At 52.1% G+C, this 25011-nt stretch overlaps 2 protein-coding genes across 2 annotated transcripts in view; both read left to right on the top strand.

The window, feature by feature from the left end:
• Positions 1 to 127, top strand: part of LOC311355841 (cell adhesion molecule CEACAM6-like) — a gene marked incomplete at both ends in the record, with an annotated part of 3336 nt that extends 3209 nt beyond the window's left edge. The window contains one exon of the mRNA XM_084475665.1: positions 114 to 127. Coding sequence (XP_084331791.1) covers positions 114 to 127 — 14 coding nt within the window. The remainder of the gene's footprint in view (positions 1 to 113) is intronic.
• A 3-nt stretch (positions 128 to 130) lies between these two features.
• fasn (fatty acid synthase) overlaps positions 131 to 25011 on the top strand; it is a gene marked incomplete at its 5' end in the record, with an annotated part of 33544 nt that continues 8663 nt past the window's right edge. Inside the window, 23 exon segments of the mRNA XM_084475664.1 lie at positions 131 to 443; positions 1317 to 1517; positions 1920 to 2042; positions 3622 to 3737; positions 4996 to 5130; positions 7948 to 8434; positions 8660 to 8847; positions 9805 to 9994; positions 11338 to 11432; positions 12275 to 12409; positions 14865 to 15068; positions 16195 to 16310; positions 17323 to 17498; positions 18243 to 18434; positions 18663 to 18743; positions 19390 to 19575; positions 19980 to 20165; positions 21019 to 21222; positions 21935 to 22260; positions 22728 to 23147; positions 23706 to 23835; positions 23838 to 23869; positions 24685 to 24803. Of these exon segments, the coding sequence (XP_084331790.1) occupies positions 131 to 443; positions 1317 to 1517; positions 1920 to 2042; positions 3622 to 3737; positions 4996 to 5130; positions 7948 to 8434; positions 8660 to 8847; positions 9805 to 9994; positions 11338 to 11432; positions 12275 to 12409; positions 14865 to 15068; positions 16195 to 16310; positions 17323 to 17498; positions 18243 to 18434; positions 18663 to 18743; positions 19390 to 19575; positions 19980 to 20165; positions 21019 to 21222; positions 21935 to 22260; positions 22728 to 23147; positions 23706 to 23835; positions 23838 to 23869; positions 24685 to 24803 (4355 nt within the window).

Genomic DNA, 25011 nt, shown 5'->3' with positions numbered 1-25011 from the left:
GCCAAACACCCGAGGACAGGACCAATAGTCAACATGTCGGTGTCAACCGACCTTTATTTCATCCTAGACAAACCCAATGTTCAAAATTCCGGAATTGTCCTTTTTAACACAAGGTTTGGAAGGTTAAACGTGTGTGTGTGTGTGTGTGTGTGTGTGTGTGTGTGTGTGTGTGTGTGTGTGTGTGTGTGTGTGTGTGTGTGTGTGTGTGTGTGTGTGTGTGTGTGTGTGTGTGTGTGTGTGTGTGTGTGTGTGTGTGTGTGTGTGTGCAGGTCTGAACCCCACGGACCTGCGCGGCAGCCGCACGGGGGTGTACATCGGGGTGAGCGGCTCTGAGGCGGGCGAGGCCTTCAGCCGGGACCCCGAGGAGCTGCTGGGGTACAGCATGACGGGCTGCCAGCGCGCCATGTTCGCCAACCGCCTGTCCTACTTCTTCGACTTCAACGGTGAGACGGGCGGACGCGCCGGTGGCGGCGGCGGCGGTTTGACCTTTTTAGTTTAGCCGTCTGGACGGAGATTCAGGGTCCCTAGAGCCAGCCACAACATTTTTAAGAAGTCTTTCATTCCCTCTGCCCTTCAGGCATTGAGGACAGTCTGGTTTTACCGCCTGTTACAGCAGGGCTGCTTTCACACTATCTATTTATTTATACTCATTTGCTGCTAATTGTCATTTGCACTGTTCTGTTCTTGTTGCGGTATGTATTTGTATGTTCCGTTGTTGTGTTGTTCAACGTGTTATGTGTGTACGTGCGTTCAATCGGAAGCCAAAGACAAAGACACATTTCCACCAGGGTGGACAGTGAAGTGATTGTTATTATTCTTTATTGAGATGTAATGCCGCCCTCCGTGCAGCTCGTGAGGCATAACGGTACACAGTATTATGTATATTATGTATATTAAGTATTATGATGCGTATCGGACCACTTTGGCACTGAGGGGAAATAACATACTGTTACTTTTGCTATAGTTTAAATGAAAGGCTAAATAAACGCCACAATCACCTTCACAATCACCTTAACAACTTTCAGTTGTTAACCTTTCTTTTCAACTGAACTGTTCTGTTATTTTTAACAAAAAGTATCAAATGTTAAACAGGGGAATCTCCACCAGCGGCTAAAGAGAGCACTTTTCCAGGGTGGGTCGTTTTCGTTCGGTTGCGCGCTCTAGCAGAGACACGGCGTGCGTTCTGAATGATGACGTCTGCGTAGAGTGTCTCTATCTGTGTTTCATCCGTTAGAAGTCGGCCCCTTAACCCCAACCACCGCTCCTCCTCCTCTACCCCCCCCCCCCACCCCAACCCCCCCCTCCCTCCCCCCCAGGGCCCAGCACGGCCATCGACACGGCCTGCTCCTCCGGCCTGCTGGCCCTGGAGAACGCCTTCCAGGCCATCCGCCACGGGCACTGTGACCACGCCCTGGTGGGCGGGGTCAACCTGCTGCTGAAGCCCAACACCTCGGTGCAGTTCATGAAGCTGGGCATGCTCAGTCCGGGCGGCTCCTGCAAGTCGTTCGACGCCTCGGGTGAGTAGTCTCCACCACCCCCCCCCAACCCCCCCCCCCCCCCCCCCCCCCCCCCCCCCCCCCGTTGTGACACCCTACTGGACACATGAGGAGGTGCAGAAATAGTGTCTGCAATAAGAATAGAAATAGAATGATTCACAAATATAAACTCCAAAAGTAGTAGGGCAATAGAATACGGTTGTATACACACTATTGAAATGCAAAATATGCGTAACGGTATTCAAGCTGTCAAATGTTTTTTGCGTTATGCGGTGTGAAAGTTATTTAGAGTACTTTTGAGGAAGTCTTTGAGGAAGTCCATCATCCAAGCCAATGTTGGTTTTGAATCACGGTTTCAGTGAAGTTGGCTCCACAGATCAACAGCGTGTGTGACCCGCTCCCCCCCCCCCCCCCCCTCTCCAGGTGACGGGTACTGCCGGTCCGAGGCGGCGGTGGCCGTGTTCCTCACCCGGAGGCCGGCGGCCCGCAGGATCTACGCCACGGTGGTGAACGCCGGCAACAACACGGACGGATACAAGGAGCAGGGTGAGCGGCCCCTTTGTGGTTCCACGCCGACGCGACGCAAACCGGGGGGGGGGGGCGGGGGGGTTACGGACCCCGTCACGTCCTTGCGGACCCTCCTTGCGTCCACCGCGAGGGGGTCTAAATGTTAACCACCACTTTGGTTCCTGTGTTCAAAACACACCCCCACCAACGTCATTAAAGGGTTGTGTGTTCACCAAAGGACGCGCAGCAGAGACATGATCTTAGGTTGATCTTATTACGCACGCGCGCGCGCGCACACACTCAAAACAGGTCGTGTGACTTTATTTAAACGGGGACAATGTACAAAAGAAACCGTGTTTAGAGAACGGAGAGATGCGTTGTACCCGCCAGGTTTTTAGCAAGCTGCTCTTTTCCACCTGTGGCCCCTGACTGAGCCGACCCGGGGTTGAGTGGCCCTGGACTGACCTTTTCTCCAGTCATCCCTCACACACTTGGCCGCTTGTTGCGTCCGCTGATGATAAATCAACGGAGCGGTGGATCGCTGGCTGGCTGGCATGTGGCTCGGAATAGTTTGCACGTGCGCGCACGCCTGCCACGTACACGCGCGCGCGCGCAGATACTGGATACCTGTTGGGCCAATGACGAGCCCGGGGGGAATGAGGGGGTTACATAAGGGGTTTACGTAACGCGTTCAGGGGCTTTGTGTTCTTTCTAGAGACAACAGATCCTCAGTTATTCATGTCCCACTCTCTCACCTGGCACCTGTCTGTCTTTCTGCGCCTCACGTGGCTCTAGCCGCGAGGAACCACTCTGGTTCCCAGGCGGGGTTTTTGTGCCGTGAGCCGTCACTGAAAGCCGGCGACATCTCCCTTCTCCACACCCGTTTTATTTATTATTTTAAAAGCCATAAAGGCTTTTTTATCTCTTTAATGAACAGGAGAGTGCAGAGAGAGAGAGAGAGAGACGGGGGGAAGTGGGTCGACGATAGAGGGAATGACGTGAAGCCTCGCACCGCGGGTCGGAATGGAACCGGAGTCGCTCTCCGGGCAGATGGCTTCATATTCATGGCTCACGCTCCCCACTTGTAACTGTCTGTTTCTACCGGCACGATATTTCCCTGATATTGTCCGGACCCGACCGTAACGACGACCGGTAACCCGACTCTCTGCAGGCCTGGGAACCAGACCGATCCGGCGAGCTCCGGTTTCATTCGCGCTGCAGTAAAGATCCGGCTCCTCTCTCTCTCGTACAGAAAGCTTTCGGCCTTGGCACCAGACAGAGAGACAGACAGACAGGCTGACCAATCACAACCGTTTATCTAATAGGAGGCTGGACAAATGAGAGGACCAAGGAATGTAAACTAAACGCCGCCTTATTTTGTAGTAAACACAGAAGTCGCAGATGAAACATCAAGCGCCAACAAATATGGAGATACCGCAGGCTGTGTGCAGAGGAGCGCTGTATAGGCATGTTTAACAACAACAAAGATGCAATTCGTCCGGCGATGCCAGGCTAGTTGCCAGGCAACATCTCCGGGCAGCCATCTCTGTAGTTCCCAGGCGTCTGGCCTCTCTCTTTATGCCCGCGCTGAGCGTGTTCCCCTCATCCCGTCCGGCAGGCGTGACGTTCCCCTCGGGGGAGATGCAGCGGAGGCTGGTGAGCCGGCTGTACGAGGAGGCCCGCATCCGGCCCGAGGAGGTGGAGTACATCGAGGCCCACGGCACCGGGACCAAGGTGGGGACGGCCGCGTCGCACGCACACACACACACACACACACACACACACACACGCACAAGCATGGATGCACATGCACGCGCAGCCACGCACGCACAAGCATGGACACACACGCACGCACACACACGCACGCACAAGCATGGAGACACACGCACGCACAGCCACGCACGCATAAGCATGGACACACGCACGCACAAGCATGGAAACACATGCACGCACACACACGCACGCACAAGCATGGACACACACGCACGCACAGCCACGCATGCACAAGCATGGACACACACGTATGCACACGCACACGCACGCACAAGCATGGACACGCACGCACACACGCACAGCCATGCACACGCACACGCACGCACAAGCATGGACACACACGCACGCACGGACACACAAGCACGCACGCACAACCACGCACGCACGCACGCACAACCACGCAGGCACAACCACGCACGGACACACACACATGCACAAGCACGCACGCACGCACACACAACCACGCACTTATACGCACTACAGCAATAAGGTAGGATAAAGCTTTATTTGTTAGTTTGTGTTGCAGCACAGCAGCAGCGAGAGAAGAGACACAACGTATAATGCAATACGATAAAGAGACTCAGTAGTCAAAGTGGACTTTAGTGTCAGAGCGACCGCGCAGCAAGTTACAGAGAGGAACGATGTTACGGTTCCCCATCCTCCAAATGTGCTGTTAAAATATTTACCAAACAATATAGAACATAATAACCAAATAGTGCAAAAAGACAACAACAAACATAACATAATTATAGTGCAAAAGACCACAACAAATACACACATATATAGACCGTGCATACATTATTCAGAATAGGATATTCACAGTGTTGTGAGGTAGGCGTTGTGGTTCAAATAAGGTCCAATATAGTAAAGTAAAGTGCTGAAAAAAGTGATCAAGTAATGCAAAGGAAAATGAAATGAAAAGCTGAAGCAAGCGCAAACAGAGGACGACCTGTCGGGGCACAAACAGTACGGACAAACAGGAAAAACAAACAAACGCTAAACGCTGTAAACAGTATCAATTATAAAGCGGCCCTGTGTGCAGTGTTGCCAGATTGGGCAGGAAAACTGGCGACACTGTCTGTGAGTAACCTGTGTGTGTGTGTGTGTGTGTGTGTGTGTGTGTGTGTGTGTGTGTGTGTGTGTGTGTGTGTGTGTGTGTGTGTGTGTGTGTGTGTGTGTGTGTGTGTGTGTGTGTGTGTGTGTGTGTGTGTGTGTGCAGGTGGGCGACCCGCAGGAGGTGAACGGCATCGTCAGCGTGTTCTGCCAGGCGGAGCGCGAGCCCCTCCTCATCGGCTCCACCAAGTCCAACATGGGCCACCCGGAGCCCGCCTCCGGCCTGGCCGCCCTGGCCAAGGTGAGCGGGGCACCCTGAGCCTGGTGTAGTGGGCAGGGGGTGATGTAGTGGGCAGGGGGTGATAAGAGTGATGTAGTGGGCAGGGGGTGATAAGAGTGATGTAGTGGGCAGGGGGTGATAAGAGTGATGTAGTGGGCAGGGGGTGATGAGAGTGATGTAGTGGGCAGGGGGTGATGAGAGTGATGTAGTGGGCAGGGGGTGATGAGAGTGATGTAGTGGGCAGGGGGTGATAAGAGTGATGTAGTGGGCAGGGGTGATGAGAGTGATGTAGTGGGCAGGGGGTGATAAGAGTGATGTAGTGGGCAGGGGGTGATAAGAGTGATGTAGTGGGCAGGGGGTGATGAGAGTGATGTAGTGGGCAGGGGGTGATAAGAGTGATGTAGTGGGCAGGGGGTGATGAGAGTGATGTAGTGGGCAGGGGTGATAAGAGTGATGTAGTGGGCAGGGGTGATAAGAGTGATGTAGTGGGCAGGGGGTGATGAGAGTGATGTAGTGGGCAGGGGTGATGAGAGTGATGTAGTGGGCAGGGGGTGATGAGAGTGATGTAGTGGGCAGGGGGTGATGAGAGTGATGTAGTGGGCAGGGGTGATGAGAGTGATGTAGTGGGCAGGGGGTGATAAGAGTGATGTAGTGGGCAGGGGTGATAAGAGTGATGTAGTGGGCAGGGGTGATAAGAGTGATGTAGTGGGCAGGGGGTGATAAGAGTGATGTAGTGGGCAGGGGGTGATGAGAGTGATGTAGTGGGCAGGGGGTGATAAGAGTGATGTAGTGGGCAGGGGGTGATGAGAGTGATGTAGTGGGCAGGGGGTGATAAGAGTGATGTAGTGGGCAGGGGTGATAAGAGTGATGTAGTGGGCAGGGGGTGATGAGAGTGATGTAGTGGGCAGGGGTGATGAGAGTGATGTAGTGGGCAGGGGGTGATGAGAGTGATGTAGTGGGCAGGGGGTGATGAGAGTGATGTAGTGGGCAGGGGTGATGAGAGTGATGTAGTGGGCAGGGGGTGATAAGAGTGATGTAGTGGGCAGGGGTGATAAGAGTGATGTAGTGGGCAGGGGTGATAAGAGTGATGTAGTGGGCAGGGGGTGATAAGAGTGATGTAGTGGGCAGGGGGTGATAAGAGTGATGTAGTGGGCAGGGGGTGATAAGAGTGATGTAGTGGGCAGGGGGTGATGAGAGTGATGTAGTGGGCAGGGGGTGATAAGAGTGATGTAGTGGGCAGGGGGTGATGAGAGTGATGTAGTGGGCAGGGGGTGATAAGAGTGATGTAGTGGGCAGGGGTGATAAGAGTGATGTAGTGGGCAGGGGGTGATGAGAGTGATGTAGTGGGCAGGGGTGATGAGAGTGATGTAGTGGGCAGGGGGTGATGAGAGTGATGTAGTGGGCAGGGGGTGATGAGAGTGATGTAGTGGGCAGGGGTGATGAGAGTGATGTAGTGGGCAGGGGGTGATAAGAGTGATGTAGTGGGCAGGGGTGATAAGAGTGATGTAGTGGGCAGGGGTGATAAGAGTGATGTAGTGGGCAGGGGGTGATAAGAGTGATGTAGTGGGCAGGGGGTGATAAGAGTGATGTAGTGGGCAGGGGTGATAAGAGTGATGTAGTGGGCAGGGGTGATAAGAGTGATGTAGTGGGCAGGGGTGATAAGAGTTATGTAGTGGGCAGGGGTGATAAGAGTGATGTAGTGGGCAGGGGTGATAAGAGTGATGTAGTGGGCAGGGGTGATAAGAGTTATGTAGTGGGCAGGGGTGTCAAATCGGAGCCTCAATGACGATTTCGATACGACATCGATTTCTTAAGCTGACGATTTCATTATTTTCCATACTTCAGAATTCCCCACGATTCGATACTATTCAATAGTATATTTTTGCATTATATCTATTAATATAATCTCTCAAATAAATCAACAAAAAAAATGTATCATTTGCCTTTTATTGAGAATACAGAAACGGTATTCTCTGCACACTTTAGTGCTCACTGTGCAGGTCTAGTACGGCAATCAGCCTTTTCACTGTAAAAAGAAAAAAGCCTCTGGTTGTGAATGATTACACTCCTGATCCTACGCTATGTTCACTTGATCTTATTAAAGGTGACATATTACACCACCAGGTGTGTGAGTGGGATTAGCCATTACAAGCCGTTTTGGAAATCCGTCTCTAGTGACATGATAGGTGGGCGTGGATAGATCAGTCTACCGGCTGCCTACCCAGTGGACCGTAGCAAACGTTAGCTCATCTGTCCGTCACACATCACAGGTGGACACGCCCACCTGTGATGTCAGAAGAGGCTGATTTTCAAAACGGCTCGTAACGGCTAATCACACTCACACCTGGTAGTGTGACGTGGGACCTTTAATATCACGAGTCTGTCAAAAGCTGTGTTGGAAATCGTTCCCTATTCCCTCACTCACTGTTCCCTATATAGTGTTCATGATACAGTGAACTATGTAGGGAACGAACCAACGAGAAGACGGGACACTACGCTGAACATTTCTACACGTCATTTGCGTCAGTAAATACACGACCGCATTGCATTGGTCTACGGGGGAGTAACACGTAGGGACACTCAAATGTTGGGGTGTTTTATTGTCCACCATACAGTGAATGAAATGAACCACTGAGAACTCAAACACCACTACACCACAACAGCGAGCGCCCTCTGTAGTGCACTACAGCCGCGGTAGGGAACGATTTCAAACACGGCTAAGGTCCCGCCTCCCGAGACCTCGTCCCGCAAACCCACCGCCGTGTTCGCCGCCGCCGCCGCTGTGTGGCTGACTGACCGTCCGTCTCCCTCCCTCCCCCTCCCCCTCCCGGCCACCAGGTGGTGCTGTCCCTGGAGCGCGGCGTGTGGGCCCCCAACCTGCACTTCGCCAGCCCCAACACGGACATCCCGGCCCTGAGCGACGGGCGTCTGCGCGTGGTGGACCGCCCCGTGCCCGTCCGCCGCGGCATCGTCGGCGTCAACTCCTTCGGGTTCGGCGGCTCCAACGTCCACGTCATCCTCCGGCCCCCCCCCGCCGCCGCCGACGACCCCCCTCGGCCCCAGCCCGGGGCCCCTCGGGCGGCGGCGGCGGCCCCCCGGCTGCTCCAGGCCTGCGGGCGCACGGAGGAGGCGGTCAGCTCGCTGCTCGCCGCGGGGAAGCAGCAGGCCGCCGACGACGGCTTCCTGTCGCTGCTGAACGAGGTGTCGGGGCTCCCCGTGGCCGGCATGCCCTTCAGGGGCTACGCCCTGCTGGGGTCCCCCGGCGAGGTGACGGAGGTGCAGCAGGCCTCGGCCACGCCCCGCCCCCTGTGGTTCGTCTGCTCAGGTCAGTGGGGGAGGCGAGAGAGAGAGAGAGAGAGAGAGAGAGAGAGAGAGAGAGAGAGAGAGAGAGAGAGAGAGAGAGAGAGAGAGAGAGAGAGAGAGAGAGAGAGAGAGAGAGAGAGAGAGAGAGAGAGAGAGAGAGAGAGAGAGAGAGAGAGAGAGAGAGAGAGAGAGAGAGAGAGAGAGAGAGAGAGAGAGAGCTCTAATTGCTCCCCCCCCCCCCAACCAGGTATGGGCACTCAGTGGGCCGGCATGGGCCAGCACATGATGCAGCTGCCGCAGTTCAGGGAGTCCATCCTGCGCTCGGACGTGGCGCTGAAGGACACGGGCCTGTGCGTGTCCCGCCTGCTCATGCAGGCCGACGAGAGCACCTTCGAGGACACGGTGCACGCCTTCGTGGCTCTGGCCGCCATTCAGGTACCGACCACCCGACCGCCGGAGCACCGCCGACCGCCGCCGGGCTGACCCTGTCGTCTCGTGGAAACATTTAGGAGCGTGTACGTCAGCCGTCAGCCTTAGCTGAGGACCGATAACGCCGATACCGGTTTTCTTGAGCCGATATTTGGAGCCGATGCTGCGTCTCGCTCCCTCAATTTACATGATAAAAATGACACAACGATGATAACGAAATGTTACAAGTCTCAATAAAAAAAAAAAAGGAACATTTATTGAACTGTCTGTATCATGCAGGGGGGAAAAATAATATAATAATAATAATAATCGGTGAACGTGTATCTGCCAATACACGTAAAAAAAACTAAAATATCGACCGTCACTAATTGAAACGTGGCCATGGGCCGTGTTTCAATCATGTGAGTGAGAATATGTTCCGAATGTGTCCATGAGATGACATTCCCTACACATTGTTATCCACGATGTCGCTATTTTAACGGGGTGGTATTATGTGAGTTTGTGATTAGCCGTTACAAGCCATTTGAAAATCTGCCTTTTTCCTGTGTTTTAGTGACACGTCACAAGTGGGAGCGTCCACCTAGATGCACGATGGTGGACACTCTCACTTGTAAAAAAAACAAAAAACGTCTTGTAACGGCTACTCACACTCACACCTGGTGGCATAACATCTCCGCCCCTTTAACTTACTCAACACAAACACTACACACTACCTTTTTTAAATCCCCTTCGAGAGTCCATAGACCTCTGAAGAACAAGTCCCGCCTCCGAGGCTTCCGGTTCAAACGTCTACGGGGGAAAAAATAACACGGGGTTTATGAATGATCGTCCATAACAAACTCTGTAGGTGTCGAAACGGTAAAAGCTGCGTCACGTTTTGAACTACAAGTGTGTGTGTGTGTGTGTGTCGTTCAAAACGTGTTGTTCTCCATCAGCAGCCCTGTTTCTCTCTGGTCCAATCAGGTGGCTCAGATCGACCTGCTGACCCAGCTGGGCCTGAAGCCCGACGGCATCGTGGGCCACTCGGTGGGAGAGCTGGCCTGCGGCTACGCCGACGGCTCCCTCAGCCACAGCGAGGCCATACTGGCGGCCTACTGGAGGGGCCGCTGCATCAAGGAGGCCAACCTCCCCCCAGGGGGCATGGCCGCCGTGGGTGAGGACCAGGGGGGGGCTAGCTCCTCCTTCTGTCTCTGCTCCTCCTCCTGTCTGTTTCTTCTCCTCCTCCTCCTGTCTCTGCTCCTCCTCCTGTCTCTGCTCCTCCTCCTCCTGTCTCTGCTCCTCCTCCTGTCTCTGCTCCTCCTCCTGTCTCTGCTCCTCCTTCTGTCTCTGCTCCACCTCCTTCTGTCTCTGCTCCTCCTCCTGTCTCTGCTCCTCCTCCTTCTGTCTCTGCTCCTCCTCCTTCTGTCTCTGCTCCTCCTTCTGTCTCTGCTCCTCCTCCTCCTGTCTCTGCTCCTCCTCTTCCTGTCTCTGCTCCTCCTCCTCCTGTCTCTGCTCCTCCTCCTTCTGTCTCTGCTCCTCCTCCTCCTGTCTCTGCTCCTCCTTCTGTCTCTGCTCCTCCTCCTCCTGTCTCTGCTCCTCCTCCTGTCTCTGCTCCTCCTCCTCCTGTCTCTGCTCCTCCTCCTGTCTCTGCTCCTCCTCCTGTCTCTGCTCCTCCTCCTGTCTCTGCTCCTCCTTCTGTCTCAGTCTCTGCTCCTCCTCCTCCTGTCTCTGCTCCTCCTGTCTCTGCTCCTCCTTCTCTCTCTGCTCCTCCTCCTGTCTCTGCTCCTCCTCCTCCTGTCTCTGCTCCTCCTCCTGTCTCTGCTCCTCCTCCTGTCTCTGCTCCTCCTTCTGTCTCAGTCTCTGCTCCTCCTCCTCCTGTCTCTGCTCCTCCTGTCTCTGCTCCTCCTTCTCTCTCTGCTCCTCCTTCTGTCTCTGTCTCTTCTTCTCCTTTTGTCTCTCCTCCTCCTTCTCTCTCTGCTCCTCCTCCTTCTGTCTCTCCTCCTCCTTCTGTCTCTGCTCCTTCTTCTGTCTCAGTCTCTTCTGCTCCTCCTCCTGTCTCTGCTCCTCCTCCTTCTGTCTCTGCTCCTCCTTCTGTCTCTCCTTCTCCTTCTGTCTCTCCTTCTCCTTCTCCTTCTGTCTGTTTCCAATTCAAAAAAGCTTTATTGTCATGAGAAATATACATTTGCATTGCCAAAGCATGTGAACAATTAAATAAAAAGGGTTAGAAAATAAAAAGGTCAGGTATATAGTATAATATATAATATAATAAGTATAAAATGTTAAATACTAAATATATATATACATATCAAATATTATACTACTACTAACCATATTCAAAGAGTATATAGTATAAGAGTATACCTCTGTCTCTTCTTCTTCTCCTTGTGTTAAGTTGTGTTCACTTCATAGGGATTAGGGAATGAGGGAACGAGAACTTAACGAGACACCACAAGGATTTTATCATGGATTTAATTGAGAGGAACTGAATGTGTTTTTTTTGTTTTTTCCGTGGTGCAGGGCTGACGTGGGCGGAGTGCAAGGCCCAGTGCCCCGAGGGCGTGGTCCCGGCCTGTCACAACTCTGAGGACACCGTCACCATCTCTGGACCGCAGGTACAGCCCGCTGCTACACCACCCTACTACACCATCAGGCTGCTACACCACCCTGCTACACCACACTGCTACACCACACTGCTACACCACACTGCTGCACCACACTGCTACACCACCAGGCTGCTGCACCACCCTGCTGCACCACACTGCTGCTACACCACACTGCTGTTACACCACACTGCTGCACCACGCTGCTACACCACCCTGCTGCACCACCCTGCTACACCACACTGCTACACCACACTGCTACACCACCCTGCTGCACCACCCTGCTACACCACACTGCTACACCACACTGCTACACCACCAGGCTGCTGCACCACCCTGCTGCTACACCACCCTGCTACACCACCCTGCTACACCACCCTGCTTCACCTCACTGCTTCACCTCACTGCTGCACCACACTGCTACACCTCCCTGCTACACCCTGCTTACACCACACTGCTGCACCAGGCTGCTACACCACCCTGCTTCACCTTGCTGCTACACCACTACAGAACAATGACGTTATCCATGGAAACACAACCACAACTAAACACACACAGACACAGTTCACTGAAGAGCACGCACGCATTATATTGTCTGGCGTTAATCTCTTTGAAAGGGTCATGGTACGATGAAATCCTGACGTCATTCCTCTGGTGAAATGGTGTCTCACTGTAGTGGTTCCCATCACCCCTGCATGGGTTAAATCACAGGAATTGAATCCACACCCTCGCCTTGAGTCAGTGTGTCTGCTCAATCACCACCTTCCGTTTCCACATATTTGGACACTTGTAAAGTTTGAGTTCTGGTTACGTAACACTGTCTGTGTCTGTCTGTCTGTCTGTCTGTCCTGCAGGAGGCCGTGAGCACGTTCGTGGCCCAGCTGAAGGAGAGCGGTGTGTTTGCCAAGGAGGTGCGCAGCGCGGGCGTGGCGTTCCACTCCTACTACATGGCCTCCATCGCGCCGGCCCTCCTCGCCGCACTACGCAAGGTATGCAGGCCGCAAAGAGGGCCGTCCTCCAGTCTGGAGCTAGATGTTTAGATATTTAGTGGTACACGAAGACATTTAGTGGTACACAAAGACATTTAGGGGCCCACGAAGACATTTAGGGGGCCACTAAGACATTTAGGGGGCTACAATAAGACATTTAGGGGCTACAATAAGACATTTATGGGCCCACTAAGATATTTAGGGACCCACAAAGACATTTAGGGGCCCACAAAGACATTTAGGGGCTACAATAAGATATTTAGGGGCCCACAAAGACATTTAGGGGCTACAATAAGACATTTATGGGCCCACAAAGACATTTAGGGGCTACAATAAGACATTTATGGGCCCACAAAGACATGTAGGGGCCCATAAAGATATTAAGGGGCCCACAAAGACATGTAGGGTCCAACAGAGGCAAAAAAGACAAATGTGTAACAAAATGTTTTTGAAAAAATGATTGGTTATTCAACATTGTATAAAATGAAAGAAAAAAAATAATAATTTTAAACTCATACCTGCAAATATCCAATATTAAAGAAATATAAACATACACATGATGTATACATAGATGCATACATATTAATCAACCAACAATATTTAAATGTTTAAATGAAATTGACTTAAATTAAATTATACAAAAATTACATTATAACAAGTGGGTTTCATTTAAATAGAAATCTTTACCATACCTTAATACTCAGCACTTGTATAGGTCATTTAAGTAACAATATAATCAATCAATATAAGTATCCTTCCCCAGACTCATCCAGCAAGTTGCAAGTTGTCCAGCAAGTTGTTTTCACATATGCAAGCAAAGTGGGCTGTAGGTTTGTGTGACGTCCAAGTAGAACAGGACATACAGCCGTTAAGGGATGCGTTGCATTGTTCCCCCACAATTTGATTAGCGATGAGCCAGCGACGCTGGCTCCTTGGTGTCTGTCGTCGTATAAACCCAATGCCAACAAAGGAAAATGTCCATGTCTGGTTTATGTTTACCTTTTTATAATCTTGTTAAACACTGACCCCTTATGGCAGGAATGGGGATAACGGTTCCCTTCATTTAGTTTGGGTGGTTTTCACCAAAAACAACAAATCTAAAATAGTCTTTGAACTTCAGCTGGTATACCAATACATTGATAATAGTATAATATAACGATTGAACAAAGTATTGTATTACACTATCAATGTATTGACATACAATGCATTTCTACATGCATAGTACTTAAAGACCGGGTAAACCAAAAATAATTATGGGTTTTGAGTTTATAATACCACAGGAAAATATATTATTAACCACCCTGCAAAATTTGAAGGACTAAAAAAATCGCGAAGTATATAAAATTATGCTTCAAAGTTGATGAAAAATGAGCAGTAATCCCTGGCTCAGGACGGTGGGGGCGTGTGCGCTGCAGGCCAGGAAACCACGCCCATCACCGGAGAGGTCCAACGGGCAAGCTAGCTGCAAACTGACAATTCAAATCAGACTCGTGAGCGGTAAAACCATAGACGGGTGAAACCACAGAATGCTAGTGCGCGGTTAATGTATTTATACCTAGAGGGCAGCAGGGGGCGGGTTTATGTGAGTAAGACCGCTTTACGTAACGCGGTCCTCGATGTAGACCCGCCCATTTTAAACCTGCACACAGAACATTCTCTGAGGCCTAGCTCCTCAAGGAAATGATGAATGGGAAAAATATTTTTTACATGTTTTGAGGGACACATTTAAGGCCTAATTAATATGATAAGAAGAAAAATACTGAATTTGGTTTACCCGGTCTTTAATTCTCGGCATAGAAAGAATGATATTTTACGCCCGCTTCAAATGAATAAAATCCAAACATTTTAAGGTGACACATTATACCACCAGGTGTGAGTGTGATTAGCCGTTACAAGCCAAACGTTGCTCATCTGTCCAGCACACATCTAGGTGGACACGCCCACCTTGTGATGTCAGAAGCGGCACATTTTCAAAACGGCTCGTAACGGCCAATCACACTCACACCTGGTGGCGTAATATGTCCCCTTTTAAAAGGCAAAAGAGAGGCCTCTTTAGAGGAGCATGTCCAGAGCCCTAAAACGATCTCATCTTAAAAGCTTACGATAATGTATTAACACGTTGACCGTACGTTATATTGTCTTTCTGCTTGTCAGTTATTTCTTTATTCTGCTTTTTGCCCATAAGAACTTAAATGCGCTTGTATTTTGCATTTGCAACATGATTTTGTAGTTATTACCTTACCATACCTTATTATTACCTTTTATTGTATTTTAATGTTAGCTGGGCATCTTTTTATAAGGCTTCTTGCCCCACCCGTTCATTTATTATGTGTGTCTACGTGCATCTTTTACTTTTTTTTGCTATTTTAATCTTGTTTATCTGGCACAACGAAATAAAACTAAACTTAAGCCCTGATGCCCGGCGTCCCCCCCCCCCCTTCCTCCTATTGGCCAGGTGATCGTGGAGCCCCGGAGGCGGTCGTCCCGCTGGGTGAGCACCAGCATCCCGCAGGAGGACTGGGGCTCGGCGCTGGCGCTGCACAGCTCGGCCGACTACCACGTCAACAACCTGGTGAGCCCCGTGCTCTTCCAGGAGGGCCTGCGCCTGGTGCCCGACAACGCCGTGGTGCTGGAGATAGCGCCGCACGCCCTGCTGCAGGTAAACGCGCACGCACGCACTCAGTCACACGCACTCAGTCACTCAGTCACTCACTCACTCACTCACTTAGTCACTCACTCACTCACTCACTCACTTAGTCACTGACTCACTCACTCACTCACTCACTGCTGCTGGAGATAGCCCTGCTGCAGGTAAACACTCACTCACTCACTCACTCACTCACTTAGTCACTGACTCACTCACTCACTCACTGCTGCTGGAGATAGCCCTGCTGCAGGTAAACACCCTCACACACACACACGTACACACCTGGTGTCTGTGGAACATGAAGTACCGTGGAAGAACAACATATTTAAAAAGGTATTTTAAGTTTTTTTTACGCAAGCTGAAAAAACAACAACAAAAAAAAACACTGCAAAACATGCACCAACACATACAGTGAAACAGGAATCTACGTCAAAGGAAACCGGCACATTCTTTAAATGGTTGCCGGGGGAAACAGGTGTAGAAGCGCTGGTATCTGAACACACACACACTCTCACACTTCTCCTCGATAGTTAGTAATAGTCTTATCGACGGTCTTATCAGCTCGTCGGTGAGGACCTCAGAGTCAGTCAATCTGTTATCAGACAGACGTTAAAGAGGCTACTGTGGGGAAGAGGGGAGGTGTTTACACAGCCGTGGCACCTCGGTCACGCCTCGTAGTGACGCTGCTGGTCTGCGATAAGGGAGAGGAGAAGAGGAAATGGCCTCCTCTGGAGATAAAGAGCGATGAATGGTCTAGTTGTAAACCTGCCGTATACACTGCCGTCACATGACCTGAATACGCACGCGTGACCTATCTGATAAGGGCATGCGTGCGTATTAAACACGAACGCTTTATCACTGACTTTAAAATGGGATGGGGGGGAATTTACATCATCGTAAAGTAACTATCATACCTGCGTAAATATGTAAATATAACGTAATGTAAATATTAACGTATAATGCAGTGTGTAAAAGTAGAGCGGAAACAGAAAACGGAACACAAACTCAAGCCCAACGCCAAGTCCAGTGGCGCCCTGTGTGACCTCAAACAGGCCTTTCAGTCGGTGCGAACGCACCCGTTATAGATTCTGGAGCGCGTCAGGTGTTGACCCCCCCCCTCCTGTCCCCTGGTGCTCAGGCTATCCTGAAGCGCAGCCTGAAGCCCAGCGCCTCCATCCTGCCCCTGATGAAGAGGGGCCACGCCAACAACCTGGAGTTCTTCCTCACGCACGTCGGCAAGATCTACATGAACGGGTCAGTGGGGCCCCCCCTGCAGGGCGGTCTGTGGTTCGAATACAATGTCCTTGGTCTGTGTTCACACCGCAGCCGTCATTGGTCACATTGTGGGTCAGCTGATCATATGACCTATATATATATATATATACTGTATATGCCCTCATCAAATGGGGCTCACACTCATTTGCCTGAAGAAGACCCAATGGGGTCGAAACGTTGCTGTGAAATTTTTATTTAATTAATATGGGAGTTTAATCAGTGCTGCGGACATTACATTTCTTTCATTTTACATGACTTCATTTGTCCTGCGCCTGGCCAGTAGGTGGGATGTGCTCACAGCTACTTTTTTTTGTACTTTGTCAAACACAACGTCCCCTCCTCTAAAATGGCGTGTTGTGCACTTAAATCCGACATCTGTCGAAAGTCAAAGTGAACTTTATTGTCAGACCGACCGTGCAACAAGTTACACAGAGGACCGAAGTTACGTTTCCCAGTCCTCCAAATGTGCCATTAAAATATTTACCAAACAGCCTTACCTCCTAAGCTAAGCCAAACCCAATAGACCAGAGCTCTATTGGGTTTGGCATAGCTTAGGAGGTAGAGCCTGTTGCATTGTAACCGTAAGGTTGTTAACTAGATCCGTGTCCAGGAGCAGGACACTTGACCCTCACTGCTCCCGGCTGTGGCCTCGCATGGTTGACTCTGACGTCGCTGTGTGGCTGTGTGTAATGACCCGTATGAAGTCGCTTTGATTAAAAGCATAAGCTTAATGCACGTGACCTTGTGGAAGAGTCTCAAGTGCACAATGTGTGTCCAGGGACGATTGCTTGCAGGTAGGGGAGGTACACAGAATCACGTCCAACCAACCAATTCATTCTGCATAATCCAATGATTGGACTGGATATTTTTTTGTACAGGCCTGTGAAAGCAGCAGACACCGGATTCTGATCTTGTGTTTTGTTTCCGACCGACCCCCCGGTGGTATTGGATCCCTAACCCCTCCTCTCTTCCCTCCTCTTTTCCTCCGCAGCATCAACGTGGACAGCAACTCCCTGTGTCCGTCGGTCACGTACCCGGTGCCCCATGGCACCCCTCTGATCTCCCCGCTGGTGAAGTGGGACCACACCCAGACCTGGGACGTCCCGAAGGCGGAGGACTTCCCCGCCGGCTCGGGAGGCTCCACCTCCGCCACCGTTTATAACATCGGTGAGAGCGGGCGTTTGGGTTTTTCACACGCAGCGTAGGAAACGTAGAGCAGACGGGCAGGCACCTGTAGTAATTAATAATCCATGTTAATAATAATATAATGTAATAATAATAAAGGGTTTTCCCGGATCACTGATGTTAACATTTACATTTACATTTGGGGCATTTAGCAGACGCTTTTATCCAAAGCGACTTACAATAAGTGCATTTGTCATAAAGTTTTTGTTAAGTGCTTCATTAGGAGGTAATAACTCGCCGAGGCTAGGAGTGAGGATGACACTAACGGCACTGCAGAACCTTACAAAAACTTTAAAGCTTCAACTTGCGTGACTTAATAGGCCGAAGATGAAGTCCGACCGCGTTTTAAAATCGGTGCCGCCTCGCCCCTCATGTAAAACTTCTGATGTTACTTATGGAAATAAGTCCTGGACTTTATTGTGTTTTTATCCTCAATTGTATTTCATGTCTTTTCATGTGTGTAAGACATTAGTTTGATACAATTTAATAAATCAAATCAAAATTAATCAATTAAAAAAAAAAAGTTGTACCGAAAAACATCCCTGACTTAAAACCTGAGGTACGTACCGAATCGTGACTGTTGTGTATCGCCACCCCCCCCTACTGCTACTGTACGTCACCGCCCCCGTCATGTCGACCCAGACGTCAGGAACCTTGACAGAACCGGCTTCTGTCCTTGAGTACCTGACCCCCTTTTTTCTTCGTGTGCGTCGTCTCTCGACGCAGACATGAACCCGGAGTCCCCGGACTACTACATGACCGGCCACTGCATCGACGGGCGCGTGCTGTACCCGGCCACCGGCTACCTGGTGCTGGCCTGGAGGACCCTCATGAGGAGCCTGGGCGTCGTCATGGACACGACCCCCGTGACCTTCGACGATGTCACCATCCACAGGGCCACCATCTTGCCCAAGACGGGTGAGTGGGGGACTTGACTTGGTGTGTGTGTGTGTGTGTGTGTGTGTGTGTGTGTGTGTGTGTGTGTGTGTGTGTGTGTGTGTGTGTGTGTGTGTGTGTGTGTGTGTGTGTGTGTGTGTGTGTGTGTGTGTGTGTGTGTGCGCGTGCGTGTCACACAAGATGTGCGTGTGTCCCCCCCCCCTCATTCTAAGAGTCTTTGTTAACATTTCGGTGTGTTCTCATCTCCAGGCTCGGTTCAGCTGGAGGTCCGTCTCATGCCGGCCACCAACAAGTTTGAGGTTTCGGAAAACGGCAACTTGGCCGTCAGTGGTGAGTGCTCCAACAGGTTACGTGTTAGTCATCAGTCGTTTATCACACGGCTCTCCTCAGCGCTGCGGAACGCTCCGTTCACTTGCGTGGGCCTTCCCGACTTCTGGTGGTGAATTTTCTTTTCGATAATGACCGTTGCTAAGCAGCATGTAACGGCCGCTGTCAAGGAAAGTGGATTTTTTTTCCACGTCTCTCGTATCACTCCGCAAGTCGTCCGGTAACTTATCGACCCCCAGCGGATTCGGTTGCTAAGCGACGTCAACGTCTTTGGCAGACTATTTCTCTGCTGATCAACGCTAACGAATGCTGGTAACAAATAAATGTCACCGGTCATTAGCTGAAATGAGCCCCTTCAGGGTGAAGCAAGACACCTCTGCTTCGCGTCGGTGGTGTCCGGTTCGCCCTGTCGGGGCTTATTTCCCGATAATGACCGGCGTTCTATACATTACCTCTTACTTACTCACCTGCTACATGTACCGACAAACCTCAATGAAACTCAGGGTTTGAACTTGAGGTTCCTTCGGAGAATGAAATTCCCAGAAGGAACTTATGAGGTTCTTCTTCTCCTCCTCCTCCTCCTCCTCCTCCTCACCTGACACCTTTTTAATAACAATGGTTGACTATGGTATCGACCTTGCTGCTCCAGGTAGGGTCAGCCTTCTGGAGGATTCTGCTCTGGACGCCTTCCACGCTCAGATCAGCCAGGTGGTTGCCAAGGACGACGAGGATCCCAAGATGAAGCTGACGACCCACGACATCTACAAAGAGCTGCGTCTCCGTGGTTACGACTACGGGAAGACTTTCCAAGGCATCCTTGAGTCCAACAACGCAGGTGTGTGTGCGCGTGCGTGCGTGCGTGCGTGCGTGCGTGCGTGCGAGCACGTTATCTTAACATCTGTCTAACAGGGTTGTTGTTTTTTTCTTTTAATTTAAGAAAAATGTTTTTATTGATTATCCCACACTGAGTGTGTCTAGTCTCGTCCTGATGTTACTTATGGAAATAAGTCCTGGACTTTATTGTGTTTTTATCCTCAATTGTATTTCATGTCTTTTCATGTGTGTAAGCCATTAGTTTGATACAATTTAATAAATCAAAATAAATTAATAAAAATTAAAAAAAAGCTGTACCGAAAAACATCCCTGACTTAAAAAACCCGAGGTACGTACCGAATCGTGACTGTTGTGTATCGCCACCCCCCCCCTACTGCTACTGTACGTCACCCCCCCCCCCCCCAGGCGACAGCGGGAGGCTGCAGTGGACGGGGAACTGGGTGGTGCTGCTGGACACCATGCTGCAGATGGTGGTGGCCGGGCTGCCCGGGCGCAGCCTGCGTCTGCCCACCCGCATCCGCTCGGTGTGCGTGGACCCCGCCCTGCACCTGCAGAGGGTCTGCCCGTACGGCCCGGACGGAGACAAGCAAGGTGTGTTATCCCAGACCCCCCCACCACCAACCACCACCACCCCCAACCCCCCCCAACCCCCCACCACCACCCCCACCACCACCACCACCACCCCCCACCACCCCCAACCCCCCCACCACCACCACCCCCCACCACCACCACCACCACCACCACCCCCCACCACCCCAACCCACCACCCCCAACCCCCCACCCCCACCGTGGTGGTTCTGTTCCTAGAGCTGAACGATGAATCAAATTCAAACACGATTTGCAAATCGCAAAGGCTAAAATATGTATAATTTATATTTTTTATTTTTTGAACTATTGAATATTAAAAGAAAAATAAATACGAATCTTACTGTTCTCCAGTCAGTAACAAATCACCCATTTTATATAATATAATATAAGAAATAAATATAATAAAATATATAATAAAAATAATAAAAAATAAATATATATATATATATAATAAAATGGGTGATTTTTTACTGTCTGGAGATCAGTAAGATTCGTATTTATTTTTCTTTTTAAAATTCAATAGTTCAATAAAGATATATTAAAGATATGTAATATCAATCCATCTCAACACAAAGGCCTGGCCTGAAGGAAAGAGCAGTTCATACGTCGACTGCTTCCAGTGTTGTGTTGTTTCAGACTATAGAACGATTCAATCGCTCGTCTTTATTCAATAACACAGAACATAAGGAACTTAAAAAAGAAAAATCGAGCACTAAACCACAATCCCAATATCGGTCAAAATAATCACAATTGCATTATTCCCCCAAACCGTTCGGCCCCGCCCGTTCCCCAGCCGTCGCCGTCGCTAACAACCGTTTTTTAAATTTCAATTTTTTTCTGTTTTCCGATTCCGCAGCCGTCGACGTGAGGGTGGACCGTTGCCTGGACAACATCGCGGCGGGCGGCGTGCAGATCTGCGGGCTCCACGCCACGGTGGCGCCGCGGCGCCAGCTGCAGCAGAGCCCGCCCACGCTGGAGGAGTTTGTGTTCGTCCCGTACGCCGAGGCCGGCTGCCTGGCCGCCGACGAGCAGCTGGTCCACGAGCTCCGCGTCTGCAAGGGTAGGAGCCCTGCTGGTGGGCTGGTGGGGCTAGTGGGGCTAGTGGGGCTAGCAGGCTAATGGGCTAGCGAGCTAGTGGGGCTAGCAGGCTAGTGGGCTAGCGAGCTAATGGGCTAGCAGGCTAACGGGCTAACGGGCAACTGCTAATAAATTAAGTAAATTAAAGCTTGCAGCCCCGACTGATTCAATCCAGAACGCACATCGTTGAGCTGGTCCACTTTGGAAATGGAGCTATCGTCGCATGACGTAGAAAGCGCTGCGTTATTTGCAGCCCAACCTGGTAACTGAGACTAAAGCCGTTTCTCAATACCAAGTACGCGGACTACGTACTCGCGGACTTGGAAGTACGTACTTGGCAAGTCCGGACTTTCAAGTACAGACTTCCGAGAACGCGAGTACGCACCTGCAACTGGAACAGCAGCGGACTCGATGATGCATCCTGGGATATTTAACGGTCCCAAGTCCACACGAGTCACCTCCGATGCGTCCTCGGTAGAACGGCCTCATCGAGAACGCATCGAGAACACTTCCGGGTTTTACGACAGTACTCGCGTACTTGGAATTGGAACAGTGCTTGGGCTACCACTGATGACGTTTATCGAGAACGCAAGTACACGAGAACACACGAGAACGTGAATTGAGAAACGGCTTAAGTCTCAATGACGTGTCCCTCTCCCCCTCTCCCCCCTCTCCCCCCTCTCCCGCTCCTCCAGGGCTGATCCACCAGCTGCAGGGTAAGCTCGCCCCTCACGGCATCACGCTGGCCGTCCCGGGCCTGGAGGGCGACGGCGGCCCTGCAGCCGACCCCCCGGCAGGGCCCCCCCCGGCGGAGCCCGGCCTGGCCCGTCTGCTGGCGCTGCTCTGCGGCCTGGAGCTCAACGGCAACCTGCGGTCGGAGCTGGAGAAGACGGTGGCGCGGGAGCGGGCGTGCCTCCTGAGGGACCCCCTGCTGCAGGGCCTGCTGGGGGCCCCCGCCCTGCGCCACTGCCTGGACACGGCCATGGAGAACTGCACGCCCGGCCGCTTCAAAGTCCTGGAGGTGAGAGGAGCGCCCCGCCCCCCCCCCCCCCCCCCCGCAGACTAGACTCTAAACCCTGTACCCTGACCCCCTGGTCGCCCCCCCTCTCTAAACGCTGTACCCTGACCCCCCCCCCTCTAAACGCTGTACCCTGACCCCCCCCCCCCCTCTAAACGCTGTACCCTGACCCCCCCCCCCTCTAAACCCTGTACCCTGACCCCCCCCCCCCCCTCTAAACCCTGTACCCTGACCCCCCCCCCCCCTCTCTAAACCCTGTACCCTGGTCCCCCCCCCCTCTCTAAACCCTGCACCCTGACCCCCCCCCCCCCTCTAAACGCTGTACCCTGACCCCCTGGTCACCCCTCCTCTCTAAACGCTGTACCCTGACCCCCCCCCCCCCTCTCTAAACCCTGTACCCTGGTCCCCCCCCCCCTCTCTAAACGCTGTACCCTGGTCGCCACCCCCCCCCCCCCCCCCCCTCTCTCCAGGCGTTCTCCAGCGACGGGCAGGTCTTCTCCCGGGCCGTGCCCCTCCTCAACATCCAGCCCATGCTGCGTCTGGACTACACCGCCACGGCCCCCGCCGCCCACCTCCTGGCCCCCCACCAGGACCTGCTGGAGCAGCTGGGGGTGACGGCGGCGGGCGCCCAGTGGGACCCGGCCGCCGGCCCCGTCCCCGGGGGCCTGGGGGCCGCCGACCTGGTGGTGTGCAACCGCGCCTGGGCGCCCGTGGGGGCGCTGGAGGCCCCGGCGCTGCTGGCCAACCTGGCCTCGGGGGCCAAGGAGGGGGGCTTCGTGCTGCTCCACACCCTCCTGAAGGGGGAGACCCTGGGGGAGATGCTGGCCTTCCTCTCCGGGACGGCCCAGAGCGCCGGCGGCCAGCAGGAGGAGCAGCAGCTGCTCACACAGGTGAGGAGCCTTTCAGGAGTGCAGGAGGAGGAGGAGGAGGTGTGAGTTTGATTCCCGTAAAGCGGACATATTAGGCTTGTTTCAGATCGTCTGCATTTGAGCGCACGCATGCATGCATGCACGAGACTTGAAAACGTCCGCCGGAACTGGTCAGGAACACGTCGGGTTCCCCACCACGTCAAGTCGGACACGGGCGCACCTCTCATAGTTTGAACAAGCATCGTTTGAGAAAGGAAAGGAGTTATGTAACGTTATGGGAAAACTGTTATTCCTAATCCTCACAATCTGTTGATCGTTTTAGTTCAATAATCGTGCGTCACTTGCTGACGTCGGACCTCAATCCCTTAAACACGGGATCAGAGCTGGTAAATCAAGTGTCTCAGCAGCTAACCCGTTTAAACCCTGCTGTCTCTCTCTCTCTCTCTCTCTCTCTCTCTCTCTCTCTCTCTCTCTCTCTCTCTCTCTCTCTCTCTCTCTCTCTCTCTCTCTCTCTCTCTCTCTCTCTCTCATCTCTCTCTCTCTCTCTCTCTCTCTCTCTCTCTCTCTCTCTCTCTCCAGGCCGAGTGGGAGACTCTGTTCTCCCAGGCCTCCCTCACCCTGGTCGTCTACAGGAAGTCCTTCTACGGCTCTGCCCTCTTCCTGTGTCGCCGTCGGCTACCGGCCAAAACACCCGTCTTCATTCCCGTTGACGCGGCGACTACCAGTGGGTGGAGCCTCTCAAGGTGGGCGTGGTCTCCCCCCCCCCCCCCCCCCCCATATAGAGCACCGTCAGCCAATAAGAAAGGGGTAGTTACAGTTCAGCAACTGTAACCCAGAACGGAAATCTAACTGATAGGAGGAAGAACGTTGAGTAAAAAAGTTGCAGAGACTTCCCAGGAAACGCTTCAACTCGACATGTGTCATGAGGAACTGAAACCACTGATCCAAAAGAGAGTTATTCTGTCCATAAATGAGAACCGGCTGTTAAAAAAAGACCGGCACTGTTTAACTGTAAATGCAAATGTATGGGTTGAATTGGGAGAATTTCTCAAATAAAAATAAAAAAAAATCTATATTTCAAAGACTAAAGCGAGGTCGATCACAGGGGCGGCATGTGGCTCAGGAGGTAGAGCGGGTCGGCTGGTCAACCGGAAGGTCGCTGGTTCGATCCCCCCGGCTCCTCCTCCTCCTAAGCTAGAGTGTGGAGGTGTCCCCTGAGCGAGACGCCCTCACCCTGACTGCTCCTGACCCGCTGGCTGCTGTCGCCCTGCGTGGTCGACTCCGCCCGTCGGTGTGTGCATGAATGGGTGAACGTCAGTCAACGCTGTGAAGCGCTTTGGATAGATAGATAGAGCGCTTTCTCTCTCTGTCTCTCTCTGTCTCTGTCTCTCTCTCTCTCTCTGTCTGTCTGTCTGTCTGTCTCTCTCTCTCTCTCTCTGTCTGTCTGTCTGTCTGTCTGTCTCTCTCTCTCTCTCTCTGTCTGTCTGTCTGTCTGTGTCTCTCTCTCTCTCACCGTTCACTGTTTTATTAACTCCGTGCTGGGTGATGTGTGCTCCAGGCCAGGCTGGCTGAGGCGGACTCCCAGGCCCCGGTCTGGCTGACGGCCTCCCAGAGCCACTGCGGCGTGGTGGGCATGGTCAACTGTCTGCGCCAGGAGCCGGGCGGCCACCGCATACGGTAGGACACTCACTCACTCAGTCAGTCAGTCAGTCAGTCAGTCAGTCAGTCAGTCAGTCAGTCAGTCAGTCGCTCACTCACTCACTCACTCACTCACTCACTCACTCACTCACTCACTCACTCACTCACTCACTCACTCACTCACTCACTCACTCACTCGCTCAGAATCAGCTTTAATCTCACCCACTCACTCACTCATTCACTCGCT

This window comes from Micromesistius poutassou, assembly GCF_964030765.1.
Source record: "Micromesistius poutassou genome assembly, chromosome: 11".
NCBI lineage: Eukaryota > Metazoa > Chordata > Actinopteri > Gadiformes > Gadidae > Micromesistius > Micromesistius poutassou.
The sequence above is the reverse complement of the archived record's forward strand: the minus strand, read 5'-3'. Positions and strand labels throughout refer to the sequence as shown.